Source organism: Eumetopias jubatus, unplaced genomic scaffold, assembly GCF_037043125.1.
Source record: "Eumetopias jubatus isolate StellerSeaLion01/CBP00866 unplaced genomic scaffold, mEumJub1_p1.0 scaffold_5, whole genome shotgun sequence".
In the NCBI taxonomy this organism is placed as follows: Eukaryota; Metazoa; Chordata; class Mammalia; order Carnivora; family Otariidae; genus Eumetopias; species Eumetopias jubatus.
This window is the reverse complement of record NW_028274811.1, coordinates 95,560,727-95,585,410: the sequence shown is the minus strand read 5'-3', so window position 1 is coordinate 95,585,410 and position 24,684 is coordinate 95,560,727. Positions and strand designations below refer to the sequence as shown.

General features: G+C 41.0%; 1 protein-coding gene across 2 annotated transcripts in view; it reads right to left on the bottom strand.

The window, feature by feature from the left end:
• Positions 1-24,684, bottom strand: part of SLIT3 (slit guidance ligand 3) — a 591,804-nt gene that overhangs the window by 529,711 nt on the left and 37,409 nt on the right. For both annotated transcript variants that reach the window (XM_028102736.2, XM_028102735.2), the window contains exons 2-3: positions 17,423-17,494; positions 10,841-10,912 (exon numbers count right to left, since the gene is read on the bottom strand). In XM_028102736.2, the coding sequence (XP_027958537.1) occupies positions 10,841-10,912; positions 17,423-17,494 (144 nt within the window). The remainder of the gene's footprint in view (positions 1-10,840; positions 10,913-17,422; positions 17,495-24,684) is intronic.

The window sequence follows — 24,684 nt, the reverse complement described above, 5'->3', positions numbered from 1 at the left end:
GAACCATTTAAGGTAAAGTATGGAAATCAGGACACTTGATTCCTAAACACTTCTGCATGCATCTCAAAAAATTAAAAGGTTTTCCTATATAACTAGAGTACCATTATCACACTTAACAAAGTTAATAAACAATTCCTTGACATCAAGTTCATGATACCCAATCCACGTTCAGATTTCCCCATTTGTCTCAAAATTCTATTTTACACATTAGTTTCTTCAAACCAGGCTTCAGTTAAGAGCCAGGCACTGAATTTGGTTGTTATATCTGTTTCTAAAGTCTCCTTATAAAATAAAATTTTTTGAAGGATAACATATACATAGAAAAAAGCACAAATCTAAATTTTATGGCTAGAAGCATTTTCACCTAGTTGAACAGATCCACAAAACCTCTACCCAGATCCAGAAACAGATGATGATAACACCCCAGAAACGCTTTAGTGCTCTCTTCCATTTACAGCCCTCCAATGAGAGGGTAAACACTACCCTGACTTGTAATACCATAGATTAGTTGTGCCTGTTTGGAAGATTATATAAATGAAATCAGGTAATATATATTCTTTTATGTCTGGCTTTTGTCACTCATTCTGTTTCTGAGATTTATCATGTTGTTACATACAGCAGTTTCGTGTGTGTGTGTGTTGGGGTAATTTTTCATTTTCCATCAGGCTATTCCAACATATGAATAGACCACAAACTATTTTTGCTCATGCTGATGAGCATTTGGCCTGTTTCCACTTTGGGGCTATTACAAATAGTGCTCCTATGAACATTTTTGTGTAGGTCTTTTTATGGGATGTATATCCAGGAGTGGAACTGCTGGGTCATGGGGTATGTGTATGTTCAGCTGCAGATGATACTGCCAAAGAGTTTTGCAGATTAATTGCTTTAGTTTTCTTCCTCAGAGATTTGTATAAATGTGATAGAATGTCTTTGACTTCTGCATTTATCACTTCCTCTTAAATCCTCTTAACCTCTATATTAACTTATTGATTGAAAAAAATTACTCATTTTCCTTTTCTCTTAAAGCATTTATCTGCCCTCAAATTGCCCTCAAGATCCTATTTGATCTTCAAGACTTGGTTCAAGTGATGCCTCCTGGGTAAATCTTTCTCTGGTCTTACCAGTAGAGGTGGTCATTCCTCTGTACTCTCAAGGGTTCACTATCTGCCATGTTGAAAAGTTTGTGTTTACATGCTTTCCTTCCTAAGTAGACTGTAAGCAGCTTGAAGGCAAGGGTTCCACTGTATTCTTAAAAACTCTAGCACTGACACAATTCCATTCCACACAAATACATGTATGCATGTATTTTTGGTGTAAAACAATAACATTTATTTTGCTTATGAATCTATAATTCAAGTAGGGTTTGGCATAGTGAACTTTTCTCAAAATAAACTTTATATAGTAGAATAGATTTAAATATACATAAAAGTTGGGAAGACAGTACAGAGCACCTAGCCAATATTGATACATTATTATTAACTGACGTCAATACTTTATTCGGATTCCCTTAGTTTTTACCTGTATCTTTTTTTTTTTTCTGTTTGAGGATACCATCCAGGATGCCACATTACATTTAGTCTTCATGTCTCCTTATGTTCCTTTTGGCTCTAACAATTTCACTGACTTCTCTTGTTTTTGACGACTTTTGACAGTTTTGAGGAGAACTGTTCAGATGTTTTTAAGAATGTCCCTCCATTGGAATTTGTCTGTTGTTTTTCTCATTAGCATGTAGTTATGGGTTTTTGAGATAGAGATCACAGACGTAAAGTGCTATTTACATTACATCATACCAAAGGTACATATTATTAACATGACTTAGCACTTTGGATATTGGCCTTGATCATCTAGCTGAGGTAGTAGTGTATGTCATATTTCTCCACTGTGAAATTTCTATGCTTTGCCCTCCCCTTTTCATACAGTACTCTTTGACGGAAATCACCATGCAAAGCCTACATTTAAGGAGTGGAGAGTTATGCTCCACCTCCTTAAGGGCAGAAAATCTACATAAATCACTTAGAATTTTTCTGCATGAGAGAGTTCTCCTCTCCCCATTCATTTATTTGTCCAATCATTTATTTATGTCAGTATGGGACTCATGGATATTTTATACTTTGGTTATAATCCAATACCAATTTGTTTATTTATTGCTGAAATTATTTCAGCTTTGGCCATTAGGAGCCCTTTCAGTTTGCTCCTATGTCCTTTTAACATATCCCCTAATTGTGGGTTTTGTTTTGTTTTGAGCACTTCCTTTCTGGCACAATTATCTCATGCCCAGTCCTAGAATCATCCCATTTCTCCAAGAACCTTAGCTCCCTTTTATTGGAGAATGGTATTAGAAACCAAGATCTGGGCACCAGGTGTGCTCATTGCTATTGTGGTGTCATCACTTCTAGGCTCTTGTACTAATAAAGCAAGGAAATATGTGTGTACAAACATGTATCTTTACATGCCAATATATTTCTATGTATATATCCATCTGTATATATTAAGTGAACATATCTATATTAGGCTAAACATTTGTTTATACTGATGTCTCCAACTCTAATCCGTTGACACAAGGATTATAGTTTTCTTCACTGCCTATTTGTAACCACCCATTTCAGCAACAAGAAACCTGTCTCTACCATCCACCATCCATTGTTCAATTCCAATACACATGTATACAGTGACTTCAGAATTGTTAACTCATACTCCTATGGGAAACAACTTTGTTAACTACAGTACAGTTCTTATGTGTGATTCCTTTTGCCTTTTGTCTCATAGATTGATTTCCAAATCTACTTAGGTCAGCACCTTTCCCCCATCACCTTCAAGAGGTTGATTCATACATTCATCACAGTCTGTATTCCATCTTGGGATCCTCCAATTTTCTAAATAATTTTTAGAAATGTTCATGCAGGTGCCTGGGTGGCTCAGTTGGTTGGGTGTCTGTCTTTGGCCTAGGTCATGATCCTGGAGTCCCAGGATCGAGTCCCATGTCAGGCTCTCTGCTCGGCAGGGAGTCTGCTTCTCCCTTTGACCCTCCCCACTCTCGTGCTTTCTCTCACACTCTCTCTCTCAAATAAATAAATAAAATCTTTTTTTTTTAAAGAATGTTCATGCACTAAGGTTCACCCTGTATGCTATAAAATTCTATGGGCTTTTATCAATGCAAATGTCATATATTCACTATTTCAGTATCATACAGCATAATTTCACCATCCTAAGCCCCTCCACCCCCATTTTGCATTTTGCAAAAATTTTCTTCCAGTCTGTGACATTTCATTCTCCTAACAGTGCCCTTTGTGGAGCAGAAATTTTTAATTTCAATAAAGTTTAATTGATCAATTTTTTTTTCTTTTGTGGATCATGTTTTTGTTGTTATATTGAGAAACGCATTCCCAAAACCAAGGTCATGTAATTTTTTCTCTTGTCTCTCTTAGAAGTTTAACAGTTTTACATTTCACATTCAGGTCTATGATCCACTTTTGAGTTAAATTCTGTGTAAGATGTAAGGTTTATGCCTAGGTTCAATTTCTACATATGAACATCCAATTGTCCCAGTACCATTGTTGAAAAGACTATTCTTTCTCCATTGAATTATCTTTGCACTTTTGTCAAAAGTCAGTTAACTATCTTTGAATGGGTCTGTTTCTTTTTTTTTTTTTTTATTCTGTTCTGTTAATTCATATGTCTGTTATTTCACCAATGCCATCCTGTCTTGATTACTGTAGCTTTATAGCAGGTCTTAAAATTGGATAGTGTGATTCTTCCAAGTTCATTCTTCTTCAAAATTGACAGTATATATTTTGAAATTAGTTCTTGTATTTCAAAATTTTTCCCTGAGTTCTTCATCCCTCCTTCCACATTCTATTTTTCTCTCATCATCTAATTTCTGAATTTTTAAAATTCAAATTTATGTTGTACTTTTATAGTTTATAAGACCTTAAATTTGTGTGGCTAGTTTTGAACTATTCTGTTATAGTTTTCATCTGTTTTGCATGTTTTCATTGTTTCATCTCTCTCTTGCATGTTTTCATTGTTTCTAGAAGGGTTATTGTACCTCTTACTATTTTTTTATTTTTCTTATGAAAAAACACGTTGTATGTGCTTCAACCATAATCTTTTTGGTTGCTTATTTCTTAAATGAAAGAAATTCCTATAGTTTTATGAGGGAGGGGTGGGAAGTGATAGCTTTCTTAGCTTCAAGAGTCTAAAGTTCATCCTTGTTTTTTCTTTTGCACAAACTAATGAAAAACATGGCCTTGGATTTTCTAAGATCTAACTCTTCTGGTGTTTTCTCACTTTTCATCAAGAAGTTCTCTTTTCATTTCTACTGTTGTTCCTGTTCTGATCAACTATACTCAGGAGTTTCTTATCAATGCTAGGCCTTTCTTTGAAAAAGAGCCCTGTTTTTGTTAGTTTGAAGAATTTATAGGGCTTGGAATACTCCAAGTACTATTAGTCATTATCACATCATGGTTTTTTTGTACTTACCATGAATTGGATCTAATCCAACTCCCTTCCATTTTTGGCGGCTTTTCTCAGGTTGGCCACTGTGTTTTCCAATGAGTACATCCTGGTTATTTAAGCGATCTCCTGTTCTCAGAGTCATAAGAATTTCAGATGGCTTCCCTCTGCTTTGTCCCACACAGATGAGATAATACAACAGTCTTGTAACCATCAGTTGTTTTTTTTGCTGCATACTTAGGGGTTTACTAAGATACTTTGTCAACTACTTTTATTATGGATGTTGTATATGTCTTTGGTTTTGCTATCCTAGTTGTTCAGCATTTTTTAATTTGGGAGAGGATTTTCAAATATTAAACCAACCTGGTCTTCCTTGAATAATCCAAACTTGGTTGTAATATATCCTTTTCATGTACTACTAAATTCACTTTGCTAATATTTTGTTAGAAAATTCATATAAATATTCATGAAATATGTTGGTTTATATTTTTTTGAAATGTTCTTGTTGGATTTTGCTATGAAAATTATATTGTCCAAATGACAAATGTCTATTCTTTTTGTAGAATGAATTTATGTTAAATTGATATTATTGGCTCCTTAAAACTTTGGTAGAATTCACTAGCGAAGCCATCTGAGTCTAGATTGTTTGGTGGAATGTTTTAATTAAAGATTTAATTTCTTTAATAGATATAGGACTATACAGATTTTTCTACCCCTCCTTGCCTCAGTTTTAAATTCCACTTAATCTTTAAAATCATTGAACTAACGTTCTTCAAAATCTACTCTTATTATCACTTTAATGTGTAAAATCCATAGATATGTCCTCCTTTTTATCCTTCATATAGGCAATTTGGTCTTCTTTCTTTTTTGTTTTCTGATCAGTCCTGCTAGTTTTTGTAGTTTTATTATGTCAAGAATGAAAGTCTGGCTTTCCAGAGTTCTTAAAATATATATGTTTCTATTTCATATGCTTCTGCTCTTACTGATTTCTTTCCTTCTACTTTTTTGTTCTTTTTCTAGCTTCTTAAGATGGGTATTTTCATCAAGATTTTATCTGGGTGATGGGTATTAAGGAGAGCATGTGTGGCGATGAGCACTGGGTGTTATATGCAACTAATGAATCGTTGAATACTACATCAAAAACTAATGATGTATTATATGTTGGCTAAATGAACATAATAAAAAAAAAACTAGAAAAAAGATTTTATCCTTATTTCTTTTTAAACATATGATCACATACATATATCATAAATTGAATAATATAACTTAAAAGGCTATCCATTTTCTTCTGAGCATGGCTTTGGCTGCAATCCATACATTGTGATATACTATGTGTTTATTAACATTCAGAAAATATGTTTTCCAATTTCCCCTATGGTATGTTCTTTGACTCAGACGTTATTTTGAAGTATATTACTCAATTTCCAAATATTTTGAAATTTTCTAGTTATTGTTTTCTTATTGACTTCTTGAATATTTCTACTGTGGCCAGAGAAAATACTCCATATGATTTCAACCCTTTGATATTTTTGAGACCTGCTTTGTAGACCAGTGCTTGATAAAGGTTTCATATGTACTTGAAAAAAATGTTTATTCTACATTTTTCCGGTTGCAGTGTTTTCTAGGTATCAATTAGGTCAGGTTTGCAAACTTTGCTATATTGTTCCACATTATTATTAATAGTATTTCATATTGTTACTTATAATAGTCTAGATTGTTACAAATGATTACATCTCCTTATCCTATTAATTACAAAAACAGTATTTTAACTATGAATGTAAACTTGTCTATCCTTTTAATCCTGTCAATATTTGCTTTATGTATTGTCAGGCTATGTTTTTAGAAACATACAAATACAAATTCTTTGTATCTTTCTGGTGTATTTATTCCTTTGTCATTTTTAAATAGCCCTCTTTATCTCCAGTAATGTTATTTTTTAAAAAGTCTATTTTATGGGGGTGCCTGGGTGACTCAGGCGGTTAAGCGTCTGCCTTCAGCTCAGGTCATGATTCCAGGGTCCTGGGATCGAGCCCCGCATCAGGCTCCCTGCTCAACGGGGAGCGTGCTTCTCCCTCTCCCTCTGCTCCTCCCCCCACTCAGGTTCTCTCTCACTAGCTCTGTGTGCTCACTTGCTCTATCTCTCAAATAAATAAATAATCGTAAAAAAATAAAATAAAAATCTATTTTATGTAGTATTAATAAAGCCACACCATCCTTCTTTTGGTTAGTATTTTCATGGTATCTTTTCTATCCTTTTACTTGCAATTTTTCTCTATCTTCTTGTTTAATGTTTGTCTTTGTAAAAAGCATATAATTATTGTTTGTTTTTTATCCACTCTCTTTTAAGTGGAGGATTAATCCATTTACATATACAGTAGTTATGATATTTTTGTGTTTAAGAGCATCTTATTATTTGTTTTCTCTTTGTCTCATTTGTTCTATATTCCTTTTTCTTTCCCTTTATCCCTCATTTGAATTAACCATATTTTTCTTTGTGTCATTCTATGTCCTTTCTCCCTCTATTAGGTTATTATATTTTCTGTTCTTTTTAGAGGTTATCCTACAGGTTGCAACATGCATCCTTAGTTTAATAAGGATATAAACATTAGTGCTATTATCACTTCCTGGATAATTCAAAGATCTTAGACCATTTAAACTCCATTGACCCTCCCAACTTTTTGCTACTGTTTCTATCTTAAGCTTCTTTTAATCTACAACAGTCAACTCCCATCTCTTTCATGACATTGATTTTTGGAAGAGACCAAGGCAGTTGTCTTATAGAATGTTCCATCTTTAGGATTTACTTGTTCCTCTTGGTTTCATTTAACTTGGTCCTCTAACCTGTCTACTCTTGGGAAATCAAAAGTGAAATGTAGCTAAATTAGATGTAGGGGAGACATACTTAGCAACAATACTTTATAGCCAATGCTTTGAATTTTATATTGTCACATCATGGACACAGTAATTCTAACCTTGAAAAATTGTTGTATGGATTAAATGAGATGGCACATGTCAAGTGTCTATGATGCTATCTGATACATAGTAGGTAAAGAGCAGAGTTTCTCAACCTCAGCACTATTAACACTCTGGACCAGATAATTTTCTGTTGTGGGAGCTGTCCTATGCATTGTAGGATGTCCTGTGCATTAGCAGCATTCCTGACCTCTACCCATTATATACCAGTAGCATACTCCAGTTGTCACAACCAAAAATATCTCCAGACATTTCCAAGTGTCCTCTGGGTGGGGGGTGGGGGGAACTGGTTCCACTTCAGAACCATTAGTATAGAACAAAAACCCAAGTATTTGATAAGTATTCCACAAGTACTTACTATCATGCCTTGTGCAAAGCTTTGAGATTAAGACCTAATGAAACATGATTTCTGACTTCAACATACTCGTGGTTTTGGAGAGAGACAATAGGCAAGTAGGGAATTAACAGATGGTATGATAACTACTGTGATAAGGGCAATCAGTGTTGTATGTGAGGAGAGGCAGGCAATTCAGTCTGCAGCAGAGGCACTTTCATGGAAGAACAGAGAACTCTGATTTGACAACTGAGGGACAGAATTCTCTCCCCTTTAAGGCTCAAGAGATCAAATCAATAAAGCCCATTCATAATGAAAATCAATACTTCAAAAATGAATTATCAAAACCCATATAATTTTCAGGCTGTATTTCAGAGTATGATCAATAAAGATGAATCTACTACCAAATATAGAGACACAAGTAAGGTAAGTCAGGAGTGAGCACTGCAGATGGCACAATCAGCCATCTCTTTCTTCAGCTGTTAGCAGCAAATATGTTATATTTTCCCATTCTATAGCTCTCAGTCTGTTTGGGGACAGACTGGATAACTAACACCAGATTAACACGTCAGAATAATGTCATACACACCCTCTCTCGTTGACATTGGAAAGCCTTGACTAAGGAGGCCCATCCAACTGTGCATGCTGGTCCAGCCACCCATACTTTTCATTCTTCTTCCTGGCCAAGTACTTCTTTAGATCACTTGCAGTATAAATCAGAAACTGGTTAGCTGTTCACTAATTCTGCTTCCTCTATTTCCTGGGCACATAGCTTGATTAAGTTTCCTAGCCTCTTCTGCAGCTTACTGTGGACATGTGAACAATTTCTAATCCAAGGTATGTAATACTGGAAGTCATATGTACTCTTTCCAGGTCTGGCCCATAAAAACCTCCCATATGTAATCCTTCATGCTGTTTTCCCTTCCAGTGGCTTGATTCAGATACCCATTGGTACCTTGGTAGCCAAGGTTTAAAGATGGCAGAGCTCAGGAGTGAAAAGAACCTGTGTTCCTGAGTCTCCCCTTGGAGGAGGGAGGCCCAGCAACCAAGAATGCCCTTATTGGGTTGGATATGAATAAGAAGTAAACTTCTGTGTTAAGCCATGAGATTTGCGGGTTTATCGAGTACAGTAGCAAGCATTAGCCTCCTAATACACCAAAGTAAAGAAATAGCCAGGTTTACCCTGCAATTGTAAGCCCCTCAGTCCCGCAGACATGCACGGTACTTCTGCCCTCTAAGTGGGGCCTGTCCCCACTGTGTTCACCAAGCCAAAGAAAAGCACTTTTCGCCAGCATATTTCACCGATATTCCCTGGAGTTAGATGGGTATGTGAGAGGCCATTTGCAGGGCCATTGCTAAAGATCACACTTCATCTAATGTCCACAGCACAGAAGCATGAAAGGGCATGGGCTTTGATGTCAGACAGATGTGGCTCTGAATCTTGGCTACCCCCCCCCAACCCCTGACAATTCTTTGGCTTCATCTCCCTGGGCCTCTGTTTCTTCATCTGCAAAATGAGAGTAATAAAACCTCGTAGGGATTTAGTGGGGATAAAACAACAGATAGCATATAAAACATCGGCTTAGTTCCAAGCATGTCCAAGGTACTCAATTATCAATTAGTTCCCTCCCAACAATCATGAAATGAATAAATCAGGAGTTTATTTACCCTTCTAATCAGAAGACTAAGCAAGAGGTGGCCTTTTCACAAAGAACTATATATTTACTCTTCCATAGAAATGTTTAATACCTCATACAAAGGAACCAGGTTCAACAAATACTTTTATTTTTCCCTTGGTCTAAATAAGGAGAATTTAAGTTTCAAGAAACTTAAAAATACAAGCGTAAACAGAGGCAGCATTCATTTTTTTTAGAACTCTTTCCCCTTATAAGAAATAAATGTCATATTTTTAAACCAACAACAGAACATAGTGACCTTTGACCCAGATGGAGAGCAATAAATGAGACGGTTCACACAAAGCAGGGGGAGTACAGGGTTTTGCTGGATAATACTCGTGTCGCCCCAGATCCAATGAGTCCAAGGGAAAAGATGGCAGATCACAAAGCAAACACGTTGGTGGCAGGCCCTCCACCTGACCCAAGCCCATCTCTGTAGCTGAGATTTGGCAACAGGACAGGTAAATGGAGCAGGATCCTTCTAGGGAGGCTGGTGGAGCAGTGAGCTGTCGCAGCCCTGTGCCCCAACTGCAGGGACAAGAGGCTGAAATGTCAGGCCAACCAGGATGCGGAGGGAAACATGGAAGAGAGCCGCCCACAGGCATGACTGAGTGCTCTTGGGGACAGGCCCCACTTAGAGGGCAGGAAGCAAATATCCAGATGTTATGAGCTGCCAGGTGTGATTAACTGAGGAAAGGTGATGCTGCCCACTTAACCACCTGAGCAGCGGCCCCACCCGAGTGACCCAAGAGGTTTCTGCAGATGCATTAATCATCAAAACCAGGGGAAGCTCCATCCATCTCCATCCCCACTGCTCTTCGTCTCTCCCTCTGACAGTCAGAAGAGCAGCCTATTTTTAAACCCTAGCACCACATTCCCTCATGGAAACATGGGGGCTTCCTGACACAGGCTGATGCTCAGCGGAAATGCAGGCACCACTGAAGGGCCTGCCCACTCTCCCACCCTTCCTCTCCCTAGAGGGGCAAAGGCTGCTTGGGGACAGCGAATATCTAACACCGGCCTCCATGACAGTGAAACCGACTGCCAGCTTCCACCCTCGGCAAAAGGGAAGAGGCTTGGGCAAGAACCAGTCCCATGTACAGATATCAATAGCAACAGCTCAAGCCTGGGAAGAAGAAAAATAAACCCCAGATGCCAATTCTAGCATCTTTTAAAGTAAAAGAGTTTAAAAAACATAAAAGAAAGAAAAAGAGCTTAAAAGGATCTCAGTGTCTCTTTAACATGTATCTAACGTGCTTTAAATAAAATAGCAAACATTTCATTAAGCATCGGAGACTTTTTCTTGGCAAGGTCGCAATGAAGACAATTTACCAAAAAAAAAAAAAAAAAAAAAAAGAAGAAGAAGAAGGAGACTTTTCAAGAAAGGAGGTTGTATTGTACTTACAATCGCTCCAGCTGCTTCAGATCCTGGAAGGCGCCTCTCTCAATGACGCTGACCTGGTTGTCTTCCAGATGCCTAGAACCACAGAAACAGCAGCGGTCAAGGACAAGGGGCCTCAGGGGTCCTGGCGCTAGGCTTCAGGCCCGGCAGCCAGGGCCACTCGGCCCCTCCCACAACACTCTGCCCTGCCCCCCACCCCCCAGCCGGGATCAGTCTGGTGGGACAAGATAATTCACATGCCAGCTTGGTGTCACGGTAACCAGGGTTTCGCCGCCTGCACACTTCTACCTGACAGATTGGTTTCCATGCCTCTATTTTAAGAATGTTCTCAGCAAATGTCCCCCCAAGCACTGCAGGATGTTGCACAGAAAAGGAAGAGGTAAAAGCTGCTTCTTATAAAAACCACACATATATTCAGCATCTCTTCCCTTGGAGCTCCCTCCTCTAAGGATGCAAAAATACTTCATTAAAAAGGGCCTCCTCTGTGTACTCTGTCTCTGGGTCACCTAGTAGAAAGGGTGACCCTACTGTTGGACAACTGCCTGTACTAGGAACTCTCCTCACCCGGGGCCTGGCTGTTCCCAACGTGAGGGTGATGGTCACAAAAGCTAATCCAGTCACAGTCTCTGCTGACCTCTAAAGTCCTCCATGCAGATGATTAAAAACCTAAACACTTTGCTTAAGTGAGGTTGTTTCAAGCATGTGGCATACCCTAAGAATTGAGTATACAATGAAACATTTGTTTCCCTAACTTAAAACACACACACACACACACACACACACACGCAACGGCAGCTTAAATAGGATTAGCTAGGCTAAGGGAAACAATGGGGGAAGAGAAGCAATGAGGTTGCCCAGTTTCCATCCAGGACGAATCCTGCTGGCTGAATGAGACTTAAGGCGATGCAGTTGTGTTTGAAGGAGGTGTCCTTGGAAGTTGGAGTTTAAGAAGGGCTGCGGGTGCCCCTGGATTACAAAGGAGGAGAGGTGCCCTGAGCACCTGAAGGAAAAACAGAAGGATGGAAGGCAGCTTTAAGGAAGGTTGGCCTTCATTTCAAAATGATTCCATCCATTGCTTGCCCACCACCTCTGAGGCATTTCATAACCCCTGTACTTCTTGGGATTAACACTTGGGTCCTTGTGTTTATTTTCAAGTCCATCGTCCCCACTATGCCAAGGGACTAAGAAGGTAAGAACTTCTGTTCGTTATCATACTCCTCGCCCTACCACACTTGCCTAGCACAGGAGCCACTTAATAAAGGCTTTTGAATAATGAAAAACTAAAGATGCCTTGGGGCTACATAACATACTGACTTTCTATCAAGGAAAAGGCTAGTCTAGGACATAAGAAGTGTCTGACTCAGACAATCAGAGTGATAAGGGTATTTTGTTTGGGTTCAATGATATTTTACATTTTTTTGTGAGTTTTTCACAAACAATTAAAAATCAATATCACACACACATATCTACAAAAGAAACTCCTTTTGAAAATTCAGCTCCTGTGTTTCCAAATACCAACAATTGGTGGGAACTGAGTATGGGGTCAGGCAAGGCACACAGGCCCCTTAGTCTGCCTCAGTCCTCACCCACTCCAGTTCATACATTCATGTCCCTCTGGCCCCTTACAGGCTTCTTACTTAACAGATATGGACGTCATGGAGTAGGGAGGCTAAGAGATTCATCCAGGGAGAAATTATTTGGATAAAGTCATACAGCCAGCTAGGATAGACTCTCTAACCCCCCAGTCTGGTGTGCTTGTCAAATCTGGTATAAAAACCCCTGTTCTGCTTTCTTACCAGCAGATGGTGTGGCACTGGACTATCTGAAGTCGACCTCTCAGGGCCTCTGTTTCCTTATTTGTAAAATTTAAAAAAAAATCTCATAAGTTCTTGTGAGGATAAAAATGGAAGAGAGTGTGTAAATTATCTAGTCCAGGATCTGGAGTACAGTTAGAGGCTTAATAAATGTTCTTTTTTCCTTCCCCTGTCTTTCTATTCTGCCATATGGCAAGGAAGGCCTTGGAATGGCAACAGACTCACGCTAGCACATCTCGCTAAACAGGGAACCAGTTCAATATTAGTGACTAGGGATTTGTTGAGCTGGGTTTTTACTATCAGTCAATCCATCACAGTGTTTGTTATTGTTAAGTTCCTAATTATAACAAGGAGCAACCCTAGAGTGACTGTGATATTCTTTTTTTTTTTTTTTTTAAGATTTTATTCAATTGACAAAGAGAGTCACAGTGAGAGAGGGAACATAAGCAGGATGAGCGGGAGAGAGAGAAGCAAGCTTCCCACCAAGCAGGGAGCCCGATGCGGGGCTCGATCCCAGGACCCTGGGATCATGACCAGAGCCGAAGGCAGATGCTTAATGACTGAGCCACCCAGGCGCCCCTGAGTGTGATATTCTTGCTGGGTTTCTGAAGGAGTTTAACTCCAGTCTCCTATGATGAATTTTTTAGTTCTGTACTAATTAATCTAACACTATTACCTTCTTTCAGAAAGGGGAGTCAAAAAATGCAAATATATCTATATTAGATATCTGCCCCTTCTCTACTTTGCTCAGGCTCTGGGAGGCTAATTTTTATCACTTCAAGAAGCTTCTCTGACTCTAGTTTCCAGTTGAGTAAGCCAGTGGAAGTCACCAGCAGAAAATGAGATGGTGGGATGGAGTGATATTTGGGGATTTATTCCTACCTCCTTCCCTGCCAAGTAACTTCAGATAGACTGTGTCCCTCTACCTAAGACCCCCAGATCCTGTCAGGCAGTTCCTACCTTTGTGGGTTCAAAGAACCACTTCCTCTCACTGCTCCTTGAGGCCCAGAGAACTGTTGTGGCTCCTTGTTGCTAGTCCCAGGAAACCACACCATGTCTTCTTGGTTTCTCTTAACTTTGCCCACACCTTTGTAAATAATTCTTTTATTTAGCTCTCCTTATTTGTCCTGAGTGAGTGTCATCTCTTTCCTGCTGGAGTCCTGGCTGGTAAGGTAGCTAGGGTCCCTTTCTAGACCTATCAGAGACCAGCCTAGTACCTGACTTTTAAAGGTGCAATAAATAATCAACATCTGATGAATGAATGAATGAATGAATGAATGAATGAAGAAGCTGTGAACCTTACATCCAGACTTCTAGGCTGAGATGCAATTCAGGAGCTTGGGCTAATGCCACTGATGTCACTCTCATTTTACTGACCAGATGCAGGAGGTCAGGGATCCAGGAAAGGCTGGATGACCAGAAGGGCTGTCCATGAGTCTGTTCTGAGTTAGAGACAGACAGACTGTGTTCAGCTCTTTTGGCATTGTTATTTTTTTAGTTTTAACACTGGATCAGAATTAGAAATCACCCCATGTGATGATGGCTGGGGAGGAGTTTAACTCTTTTATTAACCCCATTTGTGATAAAGCTGGCTCCCACATTGTGGGCATAGCAGAGTTCTTGCAACAGACTACTAAGAAAGGGAATATAATTGATAACACCAGAAGAGATCTTTTGCTACTCCCATCCTGTGGGAGAAAGAATTGTTATGGGCAATTCTTATATCTTCTCCTTGAATGTACTTTATTTGGGGAAAATTGCCTTTGGATGAGACCAAAGTTCCCCAATCTCCATTTTATCTGCTTTTGCTCATTCACCTGCACCGTATTAATAGTTCTGCATGGAAATAGGTGGCAAGCTCAAATTATTCAAGACTATTGAGTCTCTTCTGGCTTCACTATAAATTGTAAATAAGAAACAGATACAGGGAATGTGCCAAGGTGTGATGAAAGCTTTTCAAAAAAGATAGTTGTCTAGGTTACTCAGCTAAAAAGAATAGAGTGGGAGAAAATATGGTTTAAATGTCTGGGTATTTTACTGGTGTGAGAAAGCATTTCAGCTACCCCACCTAGCAGATTCTTTCACAGTAATAAAGGGCCACTAGAACGGGATTGTCTTTGAGTTGATAAGGAAGATAATGAAACACAATGTATTAGAGTCTATAAAGGGGGGAAGGGGGAGTGTTTTGGTGTTGCTTATCAAAATAAGAAGAATGTGCCAATTAAAGGAAAGATAAACTGGAGTCAAAGGAATGTTTTGTAGACCATCCAGAGGATATTAATACAATCTTTTGTGATTATTTTAAACTTTCTATTTGCAGAGAGCAGATATGGAAATTGGAATTTTTATTAGCCTTTCTGATGTAATGGTAAGAAAATCAAAGGGTTTTCTTTTCTGACTTGGTTAGAAAATGAAGCATTAGGTGAAATTGGTGACTCCTATGAAAGGAAATCTCTCACAGATGCCGGGAGGGGGGTAGGGGGGTGGGGGGGTGGGGGGGTGGGGGGGTGGGGGGGGTGGGGAATGGAAACAAAGAGAGAAGTTAACTGTTTGTTTTTTAAGCTGTCACATGACCTGCAATCAGGAGTTTACCACCTCTATCTCTTCAATAAATGTTATTCTAAAACTGAGCCACGGAATGCCCTCAACCCATCCCAGTCTCAATTCTGTCCCACACATATCTCAGGAGAGCTGCCAGTCATTAGACACACACGTGACTGCTTAGGGCAGAAGACTCAGCAGAGGGTAGAGGCTCCCCCTTCTACCCCCACCACCTTCCCCCTGAGGATGGTGAGAGGAGTGTGGACATGCCACATCTGGAGAATATATCAAGGGGAAAACATCTGCTGTCTGGAGGCCCAACATTCAGATCCTAGCGTCCGCACACACTGGTGTTCAGGGAAACTCAGGTAAGCCACTTATGTGCCCATCAGGGCTGCATTTTTAAGATGGGTAGACTATTTCCTCTTGGTTTTCTAAAATTTCTATAATGCAAATGGACAGCAGCTCTGCACAGAGGTTAGAAAACACACGTTCTGGGTTCTGCCTTCTCCTTAGCATAGTTACCTGCCATGTGAAGCTGGGACAACTCAACCAACTGTGCCTGTTTCCTCTGGGCAGATAGGGGTTAATAACCACATAACACAGAGCTTGGTCTGCGACAGGTACCATATATACTTTGGTTATCATCACCATTGTCACCACTATCTACTTTTCAGTCAGAAAAGCAATGCTAGGCAAGTAATATTCCACAAGTTGCAGTGAGAATAAACAGACTTCATGAAAAATGATAAAATCATAAAGCATTATACATGCAACTGTGAGAATTAGGAGGACTTCTGACTATTTGTTATAGGTGGAATTATATCCCCCCCAAATTCCTATGTTGATGTCCTAATCCCCAGGCTATCATAATGTGACCTTATTTTGAGATATGGTCATCACTGAGGTAATTCAGTTAAAATGGGGTCATTGGGATGTGCACAAATCTAATATGACTGGTGTCCTTAGAACAAGAGAAAATGTGAACAGAGACTGCAGAGAAGGAAGACAATGTGAGAGACTCAGGGAGAAGACAACCATCTAGAAACCAGGGATTTCTGAGGCTACCAGAAGCTAAAAAAGGGGCTGGATCAGATCTTCCCTCTCAGGATCGCCCTCAAAAGGAACCAACCCTGTTGCTACCCTGACTTTGGTTTTCTGGCCTCAGAAACTGTGAGACAATAATTTTTGTTAAGCCACTCACTGTGTGGTCCTTTGTTACAGTAGCCCTACAGAACTAGTATACTATCATTCCTTAACTTAGAGATGAAAAAACTGAGGCCCAGAGAGGTATAGTGATTCACCCAAGATTCACATGCACAGTTAATTTTGATGCAGGACCAGAACCTGGTACTTCCTGTCCCTACAATAAAATTCTTTGTATTATAATGGGCTATTAGCAAAAAGAAGGAGGTGGCTTCAGATACCAAGACTTCAGCTGCTGCTTCTAGCAGTGATTTGTCAACCAAGATTCCATGACACAAGAGACACCAAGGCACTGGCCAGATTGCCCAGACGGTGCTCCAGGTGTGGAGCCACACTTAGGGGGCAAAATCAACCTCTGAGTAAAGTAGCAGAGAGGCTCCAATTGCTCCTCTCTTGTATCTCTAAATGTCTCAGACTTGCCCATGGACAAGCATTTAGGCACATCCTTATCACTCACAGACTCAGGGACGGGTGAAGGTGTTCAATATGTAGCAAGGAAACCTGATATTCCTTGCTCCCCTGTTGCATCAATACCCATCTCAAGTTTTGCTACCTGTCTGTACAGCTGTGGGTGTACAGCAGGGGCCCTGACCCTGTCTGACTCTCTCCCTCCCTTCTCCCCTCCTCTTCAGTAAGTAACAAGATAAACAGCTTTTGTTCGGATTGCTCTTTTAATGCACAGGCTGGAGAAGAAATTATAATCTCTATGGAAGAGTAGCCTGGTTAGTCAAGCTGACATTGCTGTCATCCTAGAAGCTCGGCATGTTGATTTATTCATGTAGAGCCTTCTGTTTTCCCTGTCACTGGAACTGAATTCTTCCACCGGTCCAGGCCAGCCGGCAGCATGGAGACACAGAATGAGATACCCGTGAAAACCTGGGTCTACTAATGAAGGGTTTTCTGTTGAAGAATGGTAAATTCCTGTCACCCAGTGCATAGGGGTGTAATGTCAGGCCAGCAGAACATTTTCACAAGGCCAAAGAGCTGAAAATGAAAATGCATCGAAGAGCCATGTGTTACTTACAAGACTCGGAGATTCTTGAGTCCAGCGAAGTCCATCTTGGTGATCCTGGTAATATTATTTCTGTCCAGGTCACTGCAATAGAGAGCAAATTTGGGTCAGATTTTTTTTGCAGGTTACACTTACGGTCTATTCAACCCAGACTGGCTTGAAGGAATGTTGCTTGTCAAGCAGAAGGTAATTCCAATGATTAATATCATCCCCTGAGCATGCCCAAGCAACCTTAAGGATACTGTATGGAATAAGCTACCCATTATGTATGTAGTAGAGCCCTGCTATATTTAGCTGCCTGGCTTCTGTTGCCCCTTCTTTGGGGAACAACTTTTTCTTTGGAAGTTCCCTCCCCCAACTCTCAGACCATGTCACATAAGTGAGGCTGACCCCTCTTCCCAGATCCAGACCTAACCGAGGCTAGGCTTATAATCCCTCTTCACTCCCTCTGACAACAGTACTTGTTTCAGGAAAGTATACATGACTCAAATTCCCAATAGCTCTCTCTCCCCACTGGGTTTCCAAGCTGTTCAGCATTGCCAGAAACCATCTTGCCACCATGAAGAGAGAGTTTTCCAGAGTCAAGGAGAGACTGATTCCTGGTGCTAGCCTATGAGTATGTGGATCTACCCATGCCTGAAGCCAGGTACTTCTGCATTTTGAAATTACATGAGCCAATCTATGCCATCTCCCTTATATTTTGTCTTAAAACAGTTTGAGTTGAATTTTCTATCACTTGAAACTAAAAGAATCTTGACTGACTTTGGTACCTACCTAGGTATTTGTTTATTTTCCAGCTGGTTTGCAAACTCCCTGAGGGCAAAGGTAATATCTCATTTAACTTCCATAGCTCAATCTAGAGAGTATGTACCTGGCACAGAGTAGAGGGAACTTTGCTAATTTCATACATTAGGGAAAGACAGTTACATGGATTGCTCCTGACTCAACTAGTAGGTTTATGCTCCTAAAAATGGTCCCAAAGAGAAGAATTTGCTATGGAAGAACTGAAAGCATTATGGTGGTATTTGTGTTGGGGAGAGGGGACACCATGGGTATTAGAAAACCAGGGTTAGAGAAAACCGAAGTCAAGAATGAACCTATGAACAACTGTATATATATATATATATATATATATATATATATATATATATATATTCTGTGTTCACTAACATTATCTAAGACTAGATGCAAAAAAAAAAAAAAAAAAGGACCACGAATAATATGTTACAGTTCTTAATAATGGGTGCTGAATGACTATTTCCTATCTACCATACCTTCTTGAGAACTTTTCAGGGTTCTGGCCACATTGGAGTTTCAACAAGTTACTTGTAAACTGGCTTTTCTCTTTTCCTGAACATTCAGGAACTAAGGAGGCCATTTTCTCCATGACAGATCCCCATCCACACGGTCACTACTTTTAACATTCTTAGCCAGGGTCTAAAGTTTCCATCCTGCAGTCATGTCTCAGAGGGGCTTGTGAGCTCTACAGCTGTATTAAAGGAACAGGGAAACAATCTTCAGATTCTAGCACTTTATATGAAGAGGGATTAGTCTCCTGATACTGAAAATAATACCAAAATAAGAATCAAGTGAGTCCTTTGGTAATCTCACCTGGGAACCACCTCCCTTCCTCATCCAGTTTTCCACTATCTAAAATAGCAATCAAGTTGTTTCTTAACTAGCCTGTGATGGAGAGAGGCAACATATAGACTTCTCAGCCTCAGTTGAGTGCTGGCAAAGGAAGAGCAAGAATTACACAGGGAAATAAAGAAAGGTTACCTGTCTGAGGATCAGACAGCAGCACACAGATGGGAATGTGTGCATGCTCATACTCCCTGAGTATTCTTCTCAACTCCTGTCTCAATGGGAATGATGTGTGGGGACACTGAAAACTACAGATATGACAATGCAACTAAGGGTTTAATTACCAGGACCCAGCATGGTATCTCAGCAGCTTGTGCTGGTGGCTGTGGCACCAATATTTTCAATTAATATTTATTACGTGAAGGTGCACAAAGTGTGCTGCTGAAAGGCTGAGGACTTGGCGAGGGTGGTGGGGGAACAGGTTGTGGGGTTGCCCCAGGCACACAGTCCGTGTTTGGGAGGCAGAGCCTCAGGGACAAGCAGCCCTGAGTTTGAGTCCCTGCCCTGTCGCCTGCTGAGTGACCTATGGGCAGTTCACTTCATCTCTGAGGCTCCGCTTCTCCATCCACAAATGGAGGGTGATCACCTCAAGTTCAAAGGTTTTTGTGAAGGTCAAATGAGATGACACATATACAGTGCTTCCCCGGCACTTGTTAGAGACTCAATCATGGCAGCTATTGTTACTCTCATTAGTTGAACTACAGCCTTCTTACCTGCACCTGCCACTTCCACCCTGAAATTTCAGTGCAAGAGCAGTTGCCTGCACCACCCCAAACTCTGTGCCTACAGATGAATCCTGGGATCTCCAGGAGACTATCTTCCTGTAGATGTAAAAGGGGTGCATTTTGTGACTAATAAGTAGTAAGATGGCGCCACAAGCAGCCCCCTCATGCTGCCCCTCCCTCTTACATTTCTTTTTTTTTCTTCAAAGATTTTTTATTTATTTATTTGACAGAGAGAGACACAGCGAGAGAGGGAACACAAGCAGGGGGAGTGGGAGAGGGAGAAGCAGGCACCCCATGGAGCAGGGAGCCCGATGTGGGGCTCAATCCCAGGACCCTGGGATCATGACCTGAGCCGAAGGCAGAGGCCTAATGACTGAGCCACCCAGGCACCCCGCCTCTCACATTTCTAAGACACCTATTTCCAAATCTCCCCCTGCCCTGCCAGCACACACACTGCCCGACTGCCAGGAAGGAGGTCAGGAAGCACGTTCCTGGGCTCTGAGGTGAGACAGGTCAGGGTTCAAATCTCTTCCCTACCCCTGACTCCCAGCTGTGTGAGTTTCAGTATTTTAACTTCTCTGAGCCTCCCTGCTTTATGTAAGCCTCTCCTACTTGCAACCTTGGAACGGCGAGAAGCACAAAACCTTGACTGCAAGTATGCTTGGCTGAAAATGGGACTTAATTAAATGGGCACTGTGAAGAAGCTGCACTACCTCATGTACCCATTGCTCCCCTAGCCCCCGTTGTCCCAGTCCAGGCTACTCTGGAACTTCAGCCTGATTTCTTAGCCTTTAGCTTTGGCCTTTGAGGGAATCAGGATCAGTATATCTTAGCCTCGCAGATGGTTCAGACGGTGTTCTGAACCATCTGCAAGCATGATCCCTAGATGGGGAGCCACTGCAGTTCTAGTGGTAGAGTAGGGAAGTGGGGTGGTATTAATACATGCCTGCAAGTTGTTTCGTTGACAAGCCTGCCATGGAGAGGTGGAGTCTATGTTCCTTTCCCTTGAAAGTGAGCAGGACTTATGACTGCTTAGACAAGCCTGGGGCAGGAATGATGTTGTAGAATTTCTGAGGATGGATTAGAAAAGGCAGTAAGCAACTGCCTGGCTCTGTCTTGGAGCACTTGCATGGGAGCCCTGAGCTGCCATGCTGGAAGAATGGAAGGCCTAGGGTCACCACTGGTGAGACCATGTGAGAGGACGAGAGAGAGACAGAGACAGGGAGAGACAGGGAGGTGCTGGAGGAGCCCCCGCGGTTCTACCTTGGCTGTTTGATTCTTTCCAGCGTAGAGGTCAGGCACGTAAGTGTGGACACCTTTGAGATTCCAGCTCCAGCTACCATCTGGTTATGACTTATGAGAAACTCTGAGCCAGATCACCCAGCTGAACTACTCTTGAATTCCTGCCCACAGAAACTGTGAGGGAGAATACTAAAATGAGCACTGTCTTAAGCCATTAAGTTTTGGAGTGATTTGTTTGGCAACAAAAGAGAGATGGAAAAGAAAGGAAGAGAAAGACACCTTTTCAATGTTTAACTTCCCATTAACAATGGAACCTCCTTCACATGACTCTCAAAGGCATGTCCTTTCTGTGCTTGCCTGTCACCCTTGAGATCCTCAGTCCTGTCATTATGGTCAAATATGGCTCACAGGGGCCAAAAACACCCTGTCATTCTAGGAATGAAGTGAGAACCAGCCCTTGTCTCAGGTTCTCAGGAGTAAAGACTGCATAATTAGGGTTGGCCATCTCTCCAAGTGAGCCTTAGGATACCATGAGAATCACCCTGGTGTTATATTAATAATCGCAATAGTGGGTACCATTCATTGAACATTGTGGCAGAGACCAGCAAGTTGTCCAGCAAACCATTTTCCCTCAGTCTGGTGTACACAGATAGCATACATTTCTCAGTTTCCCTGGCAGGGAGGTGCAACCATGTGACTGAGTTCTCACTATTACACGGGCAGAGGCAATATATGCTGCCTTCAGGCCTGACCGATAACACTTCCTGCCCAATCCTTCACGATCTTTTTCTTCCCTCTGCTTGGGCTGAATTCAGTAAGTCCAGAGGAGGACTCCAAGAATGGCAGACAGAAAGAGCCTGAGTCCTTGAATGATTGCATGGAATAGAGACCTTCCCTCCCCTTTCTCTCCATTTAGCTATATAAAACTCAGACACATTCAAGAAATAATTCTTAAAGCCACTGAAATTTTGGGCCTATTTGTTATAGCAGTCTATACTGACAAATGTAATATCTTTGAGTCAGGATCTTTCCATCTTTTTTTTTTTTTTCTTTCTCTTTGCAACAGTTCTGAAAGGTAGGTGTTATTATCTTCCTTAAACAGATAAAAATACTGAAGATAAGCCTTAATAAGAGCTGATGTTTGTTGGGCTCAAACTATGCACCAGGCACTGTCCTAAAAACTGTATGTTCATTTTCTCTTATCCGGACAGCAATCATATGTTGTAGATACTATTACTATCCCATTTTTCACATGAGGAAGCTGAAGCATAATTTCCCCAACCCCAATCCAGCTTAGATTTTACCAATAAAGCAACTTGCCATGACGTCACAAAACCAGTGAGTGGCAAAGGCTGGGATGTGAACTTGGGCTCTCTGAATGCAGAGGACATGTTTTTTATCACATCATGCTCCCCATCTATAGCTAGACTCTAAGCATTTTCCACTACATCAGGTTAACTACTGACTGAAAGAAAAATGAATGAATACATGAATAAATAAATAGAACAGTACAGAATAGAATTTCCCATCCCATCTTGAGGAAAGCAAAGGGCACTCCTGGTGGTTTCACTGCTTCCCACTCTAGGCAAGATGGCCCATTTCCTTTTCTGTCTCCCAGTGAGGTCTGGGCCGGTGGGGGTGCTGAGACCCTCTGCAAGCTTTCAGAGGGGTGCTTTCCTGCTGTTTTTGCCCATGTCTGGTTTCTGCCATGTTGCTCATCATCTACCAGACTGCCTATATAAACAGGCATCACCATGGTAATCTCCTACATTATTTTTCCCTATCCCAATCAGTGAATCATAAACCAATGCTGAGAGTCACAGCTTTGTGGTATTTTCACATCTGTTTGACACCTTGGGTGGGGTGGGGAGGGTGAGGAATTCAGAACAACACTGGAAAAAATGGAACAAAAAATGTTCTGGGGCAGGCCACTGTCCCTAACTTGGCACACGTATATTCACATTCTTCTTTTGATTCATTCTGTGGCATTCCAGCGAAATGTTCTTTTTGCTGTGACACATCTGGGAAGAGGGAGCACTAAGAACAGGGTAGTGTGAAAAAAGGGCTTCAACACCAAACCCAGAAGATGTAGATTGGAGACCCCTCTTCCTTCTTAGCTGGGTAACTTTGGGAACGTCACTTAAACTTGTTTAACCCCAGTTGTTCGTATTGTTGTTGAGACTTTTATAAAATATGACCAAGAACACCAGCTCTACAGGATTACCATGAGGCTCAAGAGATAAATTATGTGAGGAAGTACTTTCTAAACAGCGATTGGAGTAATTAATTTTTCACTCACAGCCAACAACTTGAAGGGAGAGGAAGCAGAGGTGGAAGTTAGGACTGGTGTCAAAACAAGATGTTTCTCTATGATGGTGCAACCTATAGAGTTAGAGACTATACCATCAGTTCAGATCAGACTTTAAGACCACCTGCCCCATACAGCAACTGTATACAGAGTGATGTCTTCTGGGTTTCAGGAAAGAAGATATCTCAGTCTACGGTAAACTTGGAAGGGCTGCTTTACAATGAAGTAATTCCCTATTACAGGGTTATATAAGCAGAGATTAGTAGTTAACTCATGCTGGACATGATGTACTTGTGATGGGTAGGAAGCTGGATGACATGACCTATAAAGTCCTGATAACTTTGAGATCTACAATTCTTGTATTTTGGGGGCCCAGAACCAAGGGGGCTTAAAAATATGGCCTCAGTTTGGAGTCTAGTTGAGGAGATAGACTGAGACTTAAAAAGCTACTTAGAGAACAATGTAAAAATATATACAATTAGATGTTAAGACATGTGGTCTAGATTCCCTGGAGAGTGAGCAATCAGAGATTTGAGTTAGCTGTGAAAACAGGAGCTCAGAAGACCTGGAGCAAATGAGAGGGAAGTACACTGTGATGCGGTGGTGACAACAGGGGCCACAGTGGGGATCCCAGAGAAGTGAAGGGTCTGAGGACAAGGAGGGCAAGCTTCTGAACGAGGACGGTGTGATGCTTTCATGTTCAAAATCTCAAAGCCTAATCTGGGGAATTTTGCCTAGGAAAGTGGTAAGGGGGGACAGAATTAAGATGTCTTGTGGTCCAGCCTGACCCCTTGTTTACTACCAGCAAAGAAGAAGTTCCAATCACATCAGAATAAATTAGTGAAGTGGCTTTAGCTTCCATTTCAGTTATTCACTCTCTACGCCAGGAAGGCTAACCTGAATGGAGCACATCACAAGGCTGGCTGCTGTGCCCTTCTGCTTCACTTTGAGTTAAGCAGGCGATGGGGGGAAAGGAACAGAGTGAGGAGAGTGTATTTATTCTCCTGGTTCCCTCCCTGTGAGGTCACTCAGGTTAGCTAGTGTCTCCACCAAAGGTCATGACTCCTCTTCATGGCTAACCACTTCCTGGTTCCAGAACAGTGCCTTCTCTAATCTCTTCTGGCTCAGGGGTAGTAACAGCTCTATTGATTCTAGTCCTGGTTCCCTGAAACACAGCCAACTACTGAAATAGTCCCTTTGTAAATCAATCTTCTTTACATAATCCTAATTTGAGTTTTTCTACCTATTTTCATTTTCTGACACCTTGGGTGGGGTGGGGAGGATGTCATTCATTCACTCATGTCATTCATTCAATAAATTGTCTTAACCACTAAGTTTCATGTACTATACTAAAT